The 13323-nt window shown below is 49.7% G+C and overlaps 2 protein-coding genes across 3 annotated transcripts in view; both read right to left on the bottom strand.

Moving 5' to 3' along the window:
* The window catches only part of SLCO2A1 (solute carrier organic anion transporter family member 2A1), a gene marked incomplete at both ends in the record, with an annotated part of 349518 nt that overhangs the window by 232705 nt on the left and 103490 nt on the right, over nucleotides 1–13323 (bottom strand). The window lies entirely within an intron of this gene.
* Nucleotides 1–13323, bottom strand: part of RYK (receptor like tyrosine kinase) — a gene marked incomplete at its 3' end in the record, with an annotated part of 75977 nt that overhangs the window by 32170 nt on the left and 30484 nt on the right. For both annotated transcript variants that reach the window (XM_080695707.1, XM_080695708.1), the window contains exons 3-5: nucleotides 5947–6046; nucleotides 3855–3989; nucleotides 1094–1147 (exon numbers count right to left, since the gene is read on the bottom strand). In XM_080695707.1, coding sequence (XP_080551833.1) covers nucleotides 1094–1147; nucleotides 3855–3989; nucleotides 5947–6004 — 247 coding nt within the window. In that variant the 5' untranslated portion in view covers nucleotides 6005–6046. The remainder of the gene's footprint in view (nucleotides 1–1093; nucleotides 1148–3854; nucleotides 3990–5946; nucleotides 6047–13323) is intronic.

Below are 13323 nucleotides of genomic sequence, written 5' to 3'. Positions count from 1 at the left end.
GTGTAAAGGATTGACCTGAATTCTGATTGAAGGGGAAGAAACTATAAAAAGATGTTTTGTTTTGCTGCCTAGCAAGGCACGGGGTTCAATCCTCAGGACCACTACCAAGAGTTCCTGACATATCGGGTTAATCTGAATATGGACCAGTGATTACAAGATATTAAAGAATGAATGTTGCTACTAATTTGTTCTATATAGCCAGGAGCATGCTTGTAATCCCAGTACTTGGGAGGCTGATAGGAAAACCACAGGTTGGAGCAGCCCGGGCAACTCAGTGAGACCTTGTTCAAAAAAAAAAAAATAGAGTGGGCTGCAAGAGCAGCTTGGAGGTAGAACACTCCTAAATTCAATCCCCAATGCCAAAAACAAAAAGGTATTTGTGATGAATCAAAATGAACAGGTATGAGCCAGCCTCAGAAACTAGCAGAGACCCTCTGCAACTCAGTGAGATCGGTTTCAAAACACAAGTGATAAAACAGGGCCGGGGGTCGCCCCGAGGTAGAATGCCCTGGGTTCAATCCCCAGTGTCACAACAAAGGAAGGGGCAGGAACCTATTTCCACAGAAAGAACCCAGTGTCCTTTTAAGACGTGGCTCCCAGGAAGAGCAATGGCTGTCCATGGCAGAAGAGGAAACGTGAAGCCTGGCACGGTGCTCAACGCAATCACTGCCGGGAGGGACAAAGCCACCTGAGCTGCTGCTCTGGGGTCGAAACGGCACACGACCTTTGAAGCTTACACTTCACATAGGTGAAGTTAGCTCTGGGTCAGGTCCAGGCCACAAGTCAGATATCCTAACCCTCTGCTAACAGATGAAGGTCTTACATGTATTTTCATGTTCATTCTTTGTTATGCCAACTTGAAATAGCATGATAACAATTCTTGTTTCTAAAAGTTTTTGGCTAACTTGTTATAAAACATGTACAAATTTTGCTTCTCAAAACAGTCAATACTTTAATAGCGTCAGCAAAATAAAGAGCGAGGCGTTGATATTGTCAAACGAGAAACTGCAGCCTCCAAGCTTCATGCTCTCATGGCCTCACGGAGCTGACCATTTCTACCCGGAATAGTACACAATGATACAGGGACACTTACAAATAGTTCTGCTAGTGTTTTTGTCCAACGCTGAAGTTTTTACTTCTTCAAGTTCTAAATTAAGGAGATAAAGGATACTTTAGATATTCCATGAAAATTCTTAAACTCTATAATATTTTCTGAATTTTCTCAAACAGCATTATACTTCTCAAAACATTATCTGAAATTAGTAAAAAGATACTTGTTGCAAGATGATAAAAACTATTTTAGTACTCTGATAATTAGTGTCATCAGTCAATAAATAGTCCATGTCAGCTGGGCGTGGTGGCACACGCTTTTAATCCCAGCATTCGGGAGGCTGAGACAGGAGGATCGTGGTTCGCGGACAGCCTCAGCTACTCAATGAGGCCCTCTGCAACTAAGTGAGACCATGTTTCAAAATAAAGAATAAAAAGGAGGGCAGGGGCGTAACTCGGAGGTCAAATGCCCCTGGATTCCATCCCCAGACCCGCAAAAATAAATAAATAAATAAAGAGTCCATGTCAATGTTAGCCAAAGGGTGTTACTCATAAATGCCCAATAAAAAAGTGTCTCTGTGGTTAAGAAGCTCAGGGAAATCCACACTCTAGATTTCTCCGTGGCTGTTCACAGCGCACATAAGCAGAATGTGGAGGCGCTCCAGAGTTCAAGCGTAACAAAATGTGACTCAGCCATAGCCCCCACGGACAAGGAGCTTTTTCTAGGCAGTCATAGCGAATGTACTGACATGGAGTCGAGATTCATTTACTGCAGACAGTTTTAAATGCAGCGGGCTGGGAAAGAACACATATAAACACGAGGCTCACCTATTTAAGGAAACATCATGAACATAAATTGGAATGAGGGGTGCAGCCTACAGTACGGCCACCAAATAAAGAGGATGGTACTATGCTAAACTGAAATTTAAAATGGAATAGAAAATGCACCAGCAGGAAATCTCCCCCCCCCCAAGTATCCAGGGGTATTCTACCTCTGAGCTATACCCCCAGGCCCTCAGCCCTCTTTTTATTCTTTATTTTTGAAACAGGGCCTCACCAAGTAGCTGAGGCTGACTGCAAACCTGTAATCCTCCTGACTCTGCCTCCAAGTACTGGGATTACAAGCGTGCACCACCACGCCCGGCTAGAGAATCTTAATATTAATTTTCATGGGCATATTGAAGAATATGAAAAGCTGGACATGGCTGCACACTTGTAATCCCAGCACTTGGGCGGCTGAGATACAAGGCTCACAGGTTGGAGGCCAGTCTTAGCCACTCAGTGAGACTCTGTTTCAAAATAAAAATTGGCCAGGGCTGGGGTGTAGCATGGAAGCAGAATGTCCCTGGGCTCAAGCCCCAGGACCACCACATATATACATTATATATATGGAGAAGATACGGGAGCATTCTGAGCATCAGCTGATCATCTGCTTGGCAGACAGCAGCAGCGGTGGAATCAAAGGCCCCTGTGACACCGCCTCTAACGGCAGCACACAGCATCACGGTACCGACTGGACGCTCTCCTTCGCTGAGTGGCTGCGCAGGCCCTGGAGCCACTTAGGGCCAGTCTCCTTACCAACTACTAATGACCAGCTGAGACACTTTGGAGTCTCTTTGGCTTTAAACTTACACGAAAGCAGGTACATTCAAAGTGAAAATGCATCAGAGCACGAAAGCTAAAGAAGCTAACTTCACGCTAGTCTGCTCGCTGAGCCCAGCTCCTGGCTCGCGTCTGCAGAGCAGCCCTATAACGTAACCCACGTGCGGCCCGGCGTTTCCTGGCCACGCGGCACTATTGCACAGGAAGCCTGCTGCGGGCGGCCGCCTGCGTCTCGGCTGCACTTAGCTATCTGACCTGGCAGGGTGGTGGGTCCTCTGAAAATGGAGAGAATGAGGAAACCTACTGCCTAGGGTTGCTGTGAGGATTAGTGAAGCTAGCCACGTGCAGCACACAGGGTGCGTGCAGAAGCACAGGACGTGTGCAGGAAGTGGGCTCGGGGCTCCCCTGCCGTAGACACGGCCCGTTCTACCAGTGTGGCCTTGCAAATTCAGGCCACTCTACCTTTGCGTGACTTAGAGCGAGCGGGTCAGACTAGAGAACCTTTAAGGAGAAGCCTTAAATTCTTTTGATCTATGATCTAGCATGCTGGAACTCATATCTACCATAATTTCTTGAATATAATTCAAAACCAAAAACTACTAATATGTATCGAGTAACCAAATGATACGTTTAATTCACCTTTTTAGAAGCTCCTTTGAAAGAGGATTATGCCAATTTTACAGATGACAACCTGAGTCTGAGAAAGGCTGAGCAACTCATCCCAATGCCCTGGAGAGCGCGGAGCGGTCCTGACACCCGGGCCCGGGGCCAGCAGGGCAAGGCTCCCACGCAGGCGCCCGTCACAGGGCAACGGCACCAGCCGGCCTCCGTCCACTGACCCTGCTTCTTTAGCTCCGCAGGCCTCCGTCCACTGACCCTGCTTCTTTAGCTCCGCAGGCCTCCGTCCACTGACCCTGCTTCTTTACCTCCGCAAACACCCCAGCCCGGTCGCATTCCTAGGAGGACACGCTGCAATACTGACAGAGCCCTGAGAGCAAAGCGGGGCCTCTGTCAAAGAGTTCTCGAGCGGGCGCGGCTACACGCCATCTGCTCGGCCGCAGAATTTCCTCTGTTCGTGCTCATTCTTTTCCCATTTGCAACTACAATCAAGACTTGGTCAAAACTAAGTCTGTAAAATGACAACAAAATCCATCATTGACCTTCTCACCCATACACAAAGCATATTTTGTCAAATTCCTTACTTTTGTAGCACATTTTCCTTCGTTTAAAATTTAAGACTGTAAAATTTTTTGAAGAATTTACTGTCAAGTTGAGCTGCATTAGTATCATAACTTCAGAATCTACTTTGCCAGTACAGGAAAGCTCGACCCGAAACACTGTTTAAAGAAATAAGAAAAAATATCTTAACTTTCTAAAAATCAACGTTAGAGCTCAAAAATGGTTCAATTATACATTTTAGATTTTAAAATTAAATAAATTAACGAGACAGAACTTTCAGACCACCACAACTTTAGACATTAAATATTTCCTTCATTACGAATATAAAAGTTAGCATTAGCACTTGGGATGCAAGAAGCTCATTTTTCAGGACAGCCTCAGCAGCTCAGCAAAACCCCGAGCAACTTTGCAAGACTTTGCTTCAAAATAGAAAATCGGCTGAGCGTGTGGCACACACCTGTAATCGCAGTATTTGGAAGCATAAGGTAGAGTATATCACAAGTTCAGGGACAGACTCTCTTTCCAAATTTAAGAAGTAAATAAGAACTGAGGGTGTAGTTCAAAGGTTGAAGACCCCAGGTTCAATTCCAGCACCACAAAGTAAATAAAAAACAAACAAAGAAACAAATAAATAAATAGGGCTGGGGGAGGGGAGCTCAGGTACAATGTCCCCGGATTCAATCCCCAGTACCAAAATCAAGAAAGAAAAAAGAAACTCAAGGCCAAACCAAGATGTAGGAGGTATGTCCAACTTCTGCTCATGGTTTTAATACACCACTTGTCTTGTAAGCCCTGCTATTCCAACCTTATACTAAAGCTTCAGAACCAGACGCAAAGCCCTGCCCACCTGCCCAGTGCCATCGACGAGACGGTGACAACAAAGAGGACATAAAAGAAAAGGGAAGACGACTCGGGCCGAGTCTGGTTACGCACTCTTCTTTGGGGGAGGGGCACTGGGGACTGAACTGGGGGTTGCTCTATTCCTGGTCCTTTTATAATATTTTTACTTTGTACTCTGAGACAGGGTCATGCTAAATTGTCCTGGTTGGTCGCAAACCTGTGTCCTCCTATCTCAGCCTCCTAAGTATTGGGACTGCAATCATGCGCCACCGCTCCCGGTGAAAATGGATGGCTTTGCTGCCTGGTTCTGAAGCTCTACTACAAGTTACTGGAATAGCAGGGATTACCAGACAACCATGAGCAGAAGTTAAAAATATCTTCTTTTATGTCTTGGTTTGCCCTTTAATTTTAATTTTTTCTCTTTTGTTTTTGGCACTGGGGACTGAATCTAGGGACACTGGACCTGAGCTACCCCCAGCTCTACTTATTTTGTGGTACTGGAATTGAACCCGGGGTGTTCGTGGCCAGTCTCAGCAACTTAGTGAGACCCTATTTCAAAATAAAATAATAAAGCTGGGCATGGTGGCGCACGCTTGTAATCCCCACACTTGGGAGGCAGAGACAGGAGGATCACGCTGGTTCGAAGCCAGCGCGCTGGCTTAAGAGACCCTGTTTCCAAAAATATACATAAAATAGGTCTGGGAGTGTAGCCCGGAGGTAGAAGGGTTTCCAGGAACCCCAGTACCACCAAAAATTAAAATAAAATAAAAAAATTAGGCTGAGGTGTATCTAAGAGGTAGAATGCCCCTAGGCTCTATCCTCAATTGTAGTATTAAAAAAAAAAATTTGTAAGCTGGGCATGGTGGCACACATCTGTAATCCCAGTATCTGGTGGAAGGCTGAGAAAGGAAGATTACAGGTTCAAGACCAGACTCAGCAACCTAGCAAGACACGGACTGCGGCGGGGACGGGCGGGCAGTGGCCACCTGGCCGCAGTGTGGGTGGGGACTGGTCCAGGAGAGTGAGACAGTGCAGGGATCCGGGGCAGCCGGGCCAGCGACACGGAAAGAATAAAAAAAAGCTGAGCACAGGCAGTTCTACAGGACAGCAAGAAGAACAGTCTAGAGCACACGCGAAAAATCAGAATGATTACGATCACCTTTCAAAGTACTTACATGGCTACAAGTAAGACACTAACAGCAGTGAGCTGTCCTTTCCAGAACGTGGCGGACACAGTTGAAAACAGCAAGCTATCTGTCTTTGAGACTTACTCACCTGATAAAGTGCGTGGAACTTCCCCTTGAACGGAAATGTTGACCTGGGGCATGTCCATAGCCACAAAATTGTCCACTTGGAATCCCAGCTTATATTCCACCTGTAAAATGGAGAGAAAGAAACAACGGCATCTGTGAAAAGAGAAGGAACGCTACGAGCCTGGCTTCGTTAGCTAGCTCCCAAACGAATCAATGTGTGACCTTTCAGTGTACCAAGAAAGCCAGCAACAATGAAACCCAAACAGGACCAGGCTTAGGAGTCTTCAACTAGATAAAACTCTTCTAGGTGATGTCCAGAACAGGACCAGGACTTTCCCTAAGCCTGCCGGCTAGGATTCCAAGATCCCCCTGAAGACCATGGAGCCATCAACAGAGCAGCCGTGGACAGTAGATAAGAGCAACCAAACTTGAGAAACACAATGTCCTGGTCATAACTCCCTTCCAGTGCCTCTCTAGTGATGGAAGCCAAGCTGAGGGCCGCCTTGCGGCTGGGGGATGGAGGTCTGCTGCTCTGCCTGCGCTCACCTAACAAGCAGATCCCCAGGCACGGTCTCTCACAGATCATCTAACCCAGGACTTGGGAGGCTGAGACAGGACCACAGGTTCAAGGCCAGCCCCAACAACTTAGCAAGACCCAGTTTCAAAATAAAAAGGGCTGGGGTATAGCTTGGAGGTAGAATGCCCATGAGCTCAAACCCTAGTACCAAAAAAAGGTCCTAGCATGCACTGCACAGTAGGGGACTGTAGATGACAATAAGTGTACTATTTATGTCAGAAAGCTAGAAGAAAAACTTTGAACATTTTCACCAAACAAGTAATATTTGAGAAGACATATGCTTCTCCTATTTTAAACATTATACACCGCCGGGCATAGTAGCGCACGCTTGTAATCCCCGTGCTTGGGAGGCGGAGACAGGAGGATCGTGCAGGTTTGAAGCCAGCCTTGCTGGCTTAAGAGACCCTGTTTCCAAATAAAAATATAAAAAATAGGTCTGGGAGTATAGCCTGGAGAAGGGTTCCATCCCCAGTACTACCCAAAAAAAAAATATATATATATATATATACCATATATATCAAAACATATATCACATAATCATGTGTAATCTTTATGTATCAATTAAAAAATTAACTTAAAGCCAGGAATGGTGGTGCACGCTTATAATACCAGTATTCAGGAGGCTGAGACTGGAGGATCACAGTTCAAGGACAGTCTCAGCTATTTAGTGAGGCCCTCCATAACTTAGTAAAATCCTGTTTCAAAAAAAAAAGAATAAAGCCGGGCGTGGTGGCACACATTTATCATCCCTGCGCTTTGGGAGGCAGAGACAGGAGGATCGCGTAGGTTTGAAGTCAGCCACTCTGGCTTAAGAGACCCTGTTTCCAAATAAAAAGTATAAAATAGGTCTGGGCGTGTAGCCCTGAGGTAGAAGGGCTTCCAGGAACCCCAGTACCACCAAAAATAAAAAATAAATAAATAAATAAAGCAGGCATGGTGGGTCATGCTTGTAATCCTAGCATTCGGGAGGCTGAGACCGGAGGATCACGGTTTGCAGACAGCCTCAGCTACTTAGTGAGGCCCTCTGCAACTCAGTGAAACCTGGTTTCAAAATAAAGAATAAAAAATAGGACAGGGGCTGTAGCTCGGAGGGAGAATGCCCCTGGGTTCCATCCCCAGACCCGCAAAAAAAAAAAAAAAAGAATAAAAATAGGGCTGGGGGTGCAGCTCGGAGGTTGAATGCCCCTGGGTTCTATCCCCAGACCCTCAAAAAAATTAACTTAATTTTTTTTTTTTTTTTGGTGGTACTGGGTGGAACCCAGAGGCCATCTACCTCCGGGCTATATTCCCAGACCATTTTTATATTTTATTTGGAAACAGGGTCTCACTAAGTTGCTGAGAGCCTCACTAAGTAGCTGAGGCTGGCTTTGAACCCGTGCGATCCTCCTGTCTCAGCCTCCCAAGCGCGGTGATTACAAGCGTGCGCCACCACGCCCGGCAACTTAAATTTTTAAAACCTAGAAAGGTCAGGCGCGGTGGCGCACACTTGTAATCCCAGCGCTTGGGAGAATGAGACAGGAGGATTGCAGAGGTTTGAAGCCAGCCTCAGCTACTTAGTGAGGCCGTCAGCAACTTAGTGAGACCCTGTTTCTGAATAAAGTATAGCCAGAGGTAGAAAAGCCCCTGGGTTCCATCCCCTGTGCCACAAAAATAGAATAAAACCTAGAGAGGCTGGGTATGGTGGCACACTCCTATAATCCCAGTACTTGGGAGGCTAAGACAGGAGGATTACAGGTTCAAGGCTAGTTCCAAAATAAAAATAAAATAGGGCTGGGAGTGAGGCTCAGAAGTAGAATGCCCTGGGTTCCATTCTCAGTACAAAAAAAGAAATCTAGAAAGAACTGAGATAGGTAAGGAGAAAGCTTTCAAGTTTTTCTTTCTTCTTAAGGAGATACTCACATACTTTTATATGCTAGTCAAACACCCAACGACATGTACGCAGTGGAGAGGAAAGTACGCGCGACAGCGGGACGGAGGGGCGGCCGGGCACTGCTCCCCACAGGAGGGAGGGCTCAGCCGCTCAGTCTCGTTCCCCTGTGTGTCTCTCCTTTCACACCCTATCTCAAAGCCCCGGCCCTCAGCCCCATAGGAGCCTAAGAACATTTAACTCCTTTGCAGCGAGGGTGGTGCATTAACAAGTGCTGAAAGCTGCATTTGATGGCACATCCCCAACATAAGGAATGGTCTCACTACAGCTCAGTAGCAGCTTCGTGTACTCTGGTTAGGAAGTGGTCTTTCTCTCCTTCCCACACATGATACCACTGCTGCAAGCCGGGCGTGGTGGCCCATGCCTGTAATCCCAGGACTTGGGAGGCTCAGACAGGAGGATCACAGGGTTGAGACCAGCCTCAGCAACTCAGTGAGGTCCTCCGCAAACTACCAAGATGCCGTTTCCAAACAAGAAATAAAATAAGGCAGAGGGTGTAGCTCAGAGGTAGAATGCTGCTGGGTTCAACTCCCACCACCACAAATACAAAGCATTACTGCCACCAGGAGGTGCCAGAGAGCACTGCCAAGCTAGCCCGGGTGGGGAAGGAGTAGGCTTTCCAGGAAGGCAAGAGAATGCACTCTCTCTATCCCACGCAGACTCTGAACTGCACCTCACACAGAGGAAGGGTGCACAACGTGGCAGTGAAAGAACAAGATGAGGAACCTGAGACCACCTGGGCTTAGGTAAATGGCAACTTTCCAGAGTCTCAGGTTTGTAAAATGACGGTACACAACAGGAAAATGCAGGCAACACACCTGTTAGAGGGCACAGGCCCCGATACATGCGGACCCCCGGGGCATCAGCATCACTGCGCAGCCGCATCCCCAGGCCACACGCCTTCAGCACCAGCCTACGCCCCAACCCAGGGCTCTGCCAAGAACACCGCCCCAAGCCGGGCGCGGTGGCGCATGCTTGTAATCCCAGAGCTTGGGAGGCTGAGAAAGGAGGGTCGCACGGGTTCAAAGCCAGCCTCAGCTACTTGGTGAGACCCTGTTACCAAATAAAATATAAAATAGGTCTGGGGGTATAGCCCGGAGGTAGGAAATCCCCTAGGTTCCACCCCCAGTACCCAAACATAAATAAACAACAACAAAAAAACCAAGAGTGGTGCCGCAGCCTCGGCCACCTCCCCTAGCCGCCCTCAGCGCCCTCCCGCCTGGCCCTGGCCCTCAGGCTGCGAGAGCCCTCGCACAGCCCCTCCCCCCAGCGCTCGCGGCTTCTTAGCAGCACACGGCTCCGGCTCCTCCGGCTCCGGCTCCGCAGAGCCCTGGGCCTGGCTCGCTTGGCTCCTGCCATCTTTTTGCTACCTCCAGTAGTCAGTATTCATCCCAACACATTAAAGAGCTGCCGCAAAACAAAATGCGAGAAGCCACTGTACCGGCATTCCTTCACTGCGGCGGCCGCCCACCTCCTGAGTCCTGAAACCAGTTGTTGGCTTCCCTCCTCTAGGCCAGCCATGTACAGCCGGGGCTCCGCTCAGGGCTGGGTGAGGAGGCCAGCCTGCCTCCCTCCTCTCCGGCCCAGCCAGGCCACTGGCTCTCACGTCCTACAGCCTGTGCCCCACGGGGACACTGGCACCTCTGACTGGTCGGCGCCTCCCTCGCAGTGGACGGCCCCACGGTCCTCCTGCTGCTCAACATGCCGCAGGACATCCGTCCAGAGAGAAGGTGCCCTCCACCAGCGGCTCCCGCCCAGGCGGCCCTGACCTGCCAGCAGGCCGTCCTCCCAATACATCCAGCCGCCCGCTAACCACATCTACCCAATAACCCTCCAGCCCTCCCAGGTAAGCGCGTCAGGCCAAACCCATCAGGTCCCCAAACCTGCCGTCTCCTTGCTCTAGGTGTGCCACAGCAGGGAGCAGCTGACCAGGAGCCAGGCCCCTAAGAATGCAGAGCGCAGAGAGCGTGGGGTCCTGGTCCTGACTGCAGCGCCCCGCAGGAGGGATGGGGAGGAAGGAGGGGCCGGCCCCACAGAAGGGATGCGGAGGGAGGAGGATGTGGGCACAGGTGGGGACTGGGCTGCAGAGGGGCTGCTCTCTGGGAGGACTGAGAGGACCAGCACCCCAGGAACTGGCACAGAAGCCGCCTTCGGCCGAGGCTCCTCTGTCCCTTCCTTCAGAACATGGGCAGCACTGCCGAGGCAGCCCTCTCCTCTACCCAGGTCCTCAGGAGATCATCTGCAAACCAGTTTCTAGATGAGAGGAGAAACGGGCCAGCCACTCAAGTCCATTCTGTCTACTCTGGCCTTCGTCGATCTCTAAGGAACCTAGCCAATTACTCTTCGAAGAAAGACCATTTAAAGACTACATTTATAATCTACTGGGCTGAAGAAATTTGAACAGCGGTTGTTTATCAGGAAAAAAAAAGGAATGAGCCAAAGTACTTCAGAAAAGAAACTAGTGAAAATATAAATATTTGAATAAGCTAAAAAATAAACATTTTGGTAATCTTCCCTTGCTTGGAAGGGAATGCAAACAGGCAGCTGATGAGCAGAGCTATTTCCTTCTGGAGCGCAGACGTGCAGCTAAAGCGAGCACGCTTGCCAGACAGCCTCCTCGTTCCCCTGACATCAGCAGTGTGGCTTTCTCACAGAAACGCCACGCTGCGGGACACAGTACGCTGCGGGACACAGTACGCTGCGGGACACAGCACGTGGGCCCAGGGCTCTGCGGAGCTGAGGACGGGAGGGCTGCTGAGCTGGGCCGCTGCCAGGACAGCGCTGTCTTCATCTCACACACCTACCGACACTTAACAGAGTGGCAGATATCTTACTGGACATTTCTATTTCCTGGGAAATGTTCTAAAATACAGAAAAAGCAATTATCCATTAAAAACACCCAGTTGTTTGCCTTGAAAAAAAGACTTGTAAAAGAGAATCCATACCAGAGTTTCTCCTGCCACCTCAAAATGCAGTTAGCACAACCATCTTTCCAGATCACTCACTAGGCACGTGCAGTGTGCATGGTGAGCAGGAGACAGGCAGCCCCGGCCGCTGAGGGGCCACAATATGTTTGGCAAGACAAAAACATTATGCAGACACTGAAAAACAACACTCTCAACAAAAGCTTTGATGTGTAAAAACTAATGTTAAAATATCTACCGTGTCGAACTGTCATACCAGAGAGTCTGGAGATCTCTGGAAGCAAATGCTTCATGTCTGGCAAGATGGTGAAAAGCAAGAACAGTGTGTGGTACGGGCTGGAGGTGCCGCTACGGCCTGGGACAGCCCAGAACCGCACCTCAGAGCCCACGATCCCACGAAGCCCATCGCCGCGCCTCCCGTCCTCTGGGAAAACCTGCCCACCCAACCATCTCTACCTCCTGCTTCTGCCACTACTAAGAAGACCCCTCCCAGCCGGGCGTGGTGGCGCACGCTTGTAATCCCAGCATTCGGGAGGCTGAGACCTGGAGGATCGCGGTTCGCGGACAGCCTCAGCTACTTAGTGAGGCCCTCTGCAACTCAGTGAGACCCGGTTTCAAAATAAAGAATAAAAAATGGGCAGGGAGTGTAGCTCAGAGGTCAAATGCCCCTGGGTTCCATCCCCAGACCCGCAAAAACAAACAAACAAACAAACAAACAAAAAAAAGAAGACCCCTCCCCAGACTGGGCCTTACATTCCTCCCCCAGGAACTGATCAATGAACCAAAGTCCAACCATGGAAGAAAATACAAAAGAGGGAGTTGGAGGGGGAGTGCCGTTCTACATGAAGGGGCAGAGGCCTTCACTAGGGCTCCAGGGCTTTGCAAACTGGGGGGTAAACAGGGCAAAGTCCCTGAGAAACCAGGTGTGAATCCACTGCTGCATGCATCCCACGTGTTTCACACTTCACAAGTGCAAAGTCCCTCTCCTACAGCGGCGTGCCCGAGTCTGAAAAGCTCTAACTCCTCAGACGCGCCTCCGCGGGGCTGGGCCTGTGGCCGCCCCTGTCGCTCCCCCTGTGGTCAGTGCCGGGTGCACACCAGGCACGCGGGATACCCTCGAGGCTCTGCATCCAGCAGGAGGACAGAAGAGGAAGTCAGCTCCTCCAGCACTCTAGGAACATGACTAGGGCTCTGAGAGAGAAGGGTGTTGTGGATACAGAGAAGCCCTGACTCGGCTGCGGAGGGGGACAGCAGTTTTACGCGCTAATATGCGCTAAGGCGACTGGGTAAAGGGCATTCCCTGCCCTTACCATTCCCCGAGGAACCACAAGGAGGCAAATGGCACTGGACAGTTGGTGGAGAGAGGCAGAAGAGAAAGGCGGGGAAACCATGAGGCTCCTAAAAGAAGAACTTCAGTCTGGCAGCTCTGGAGAACTGGGTGGCTGTGTGCGGGCCAAGAAGAGGCTGGTCCGGGGGCAAGGACTCCAGAAGACTTCACACATCTTAAAGAAATCACGAAGGCCCGAAGTAAGGACAAGGCATTCCGTCACAAGAGAGGCGGAAAGAATTGACAATGTACTTATGAGAGAAAGCCAAGTGGATTCGAAGGCATAGGAGAGGAGGATCCCCGGGCATCTGGCTGGCACACGAACAGGGCTGGCAATATCCCCCAACAAGTCAGGGAAGCTGCCTTACCAGCAGCAGCAGCCCAAATGCAGACTGGGATGATATGATATCTGCCAGAAGTAGCTTAAAAACTGTTCTACAAGATAACACAGAAGCACAATTAGAGCCACCACGATCCTCCTGACGCAGCGATGCCCCTTAACGCTATGTTCCCTGAGAGCCCTGGTGCCGACGCTCCCACCCCGCCTTCCCTCTACCGCTCCCAAGACCCAAGGCCTCACCAGCAACATCAGAGCCCGGACACTCACCCAAGAGCAGCAGCCAGTGTGTGTACATTGTGAAAAG

The sequence above is a fragment of the Muscardinus avellanarius genome, assembly GCF_963383645.1.
Source record: "Muscardinus avellanarius genome assembly, chromosome: 5".
Taxonomy (NCBI): Eukaryota; Metazoa; Chordata; class Mammalia; order Rodentia; family Gliridae; genus Muscardinus; species Muscardinus avellanarius.
This window is presented reverse-complemented; position numbering and strand designations above follow the sequence as displayed.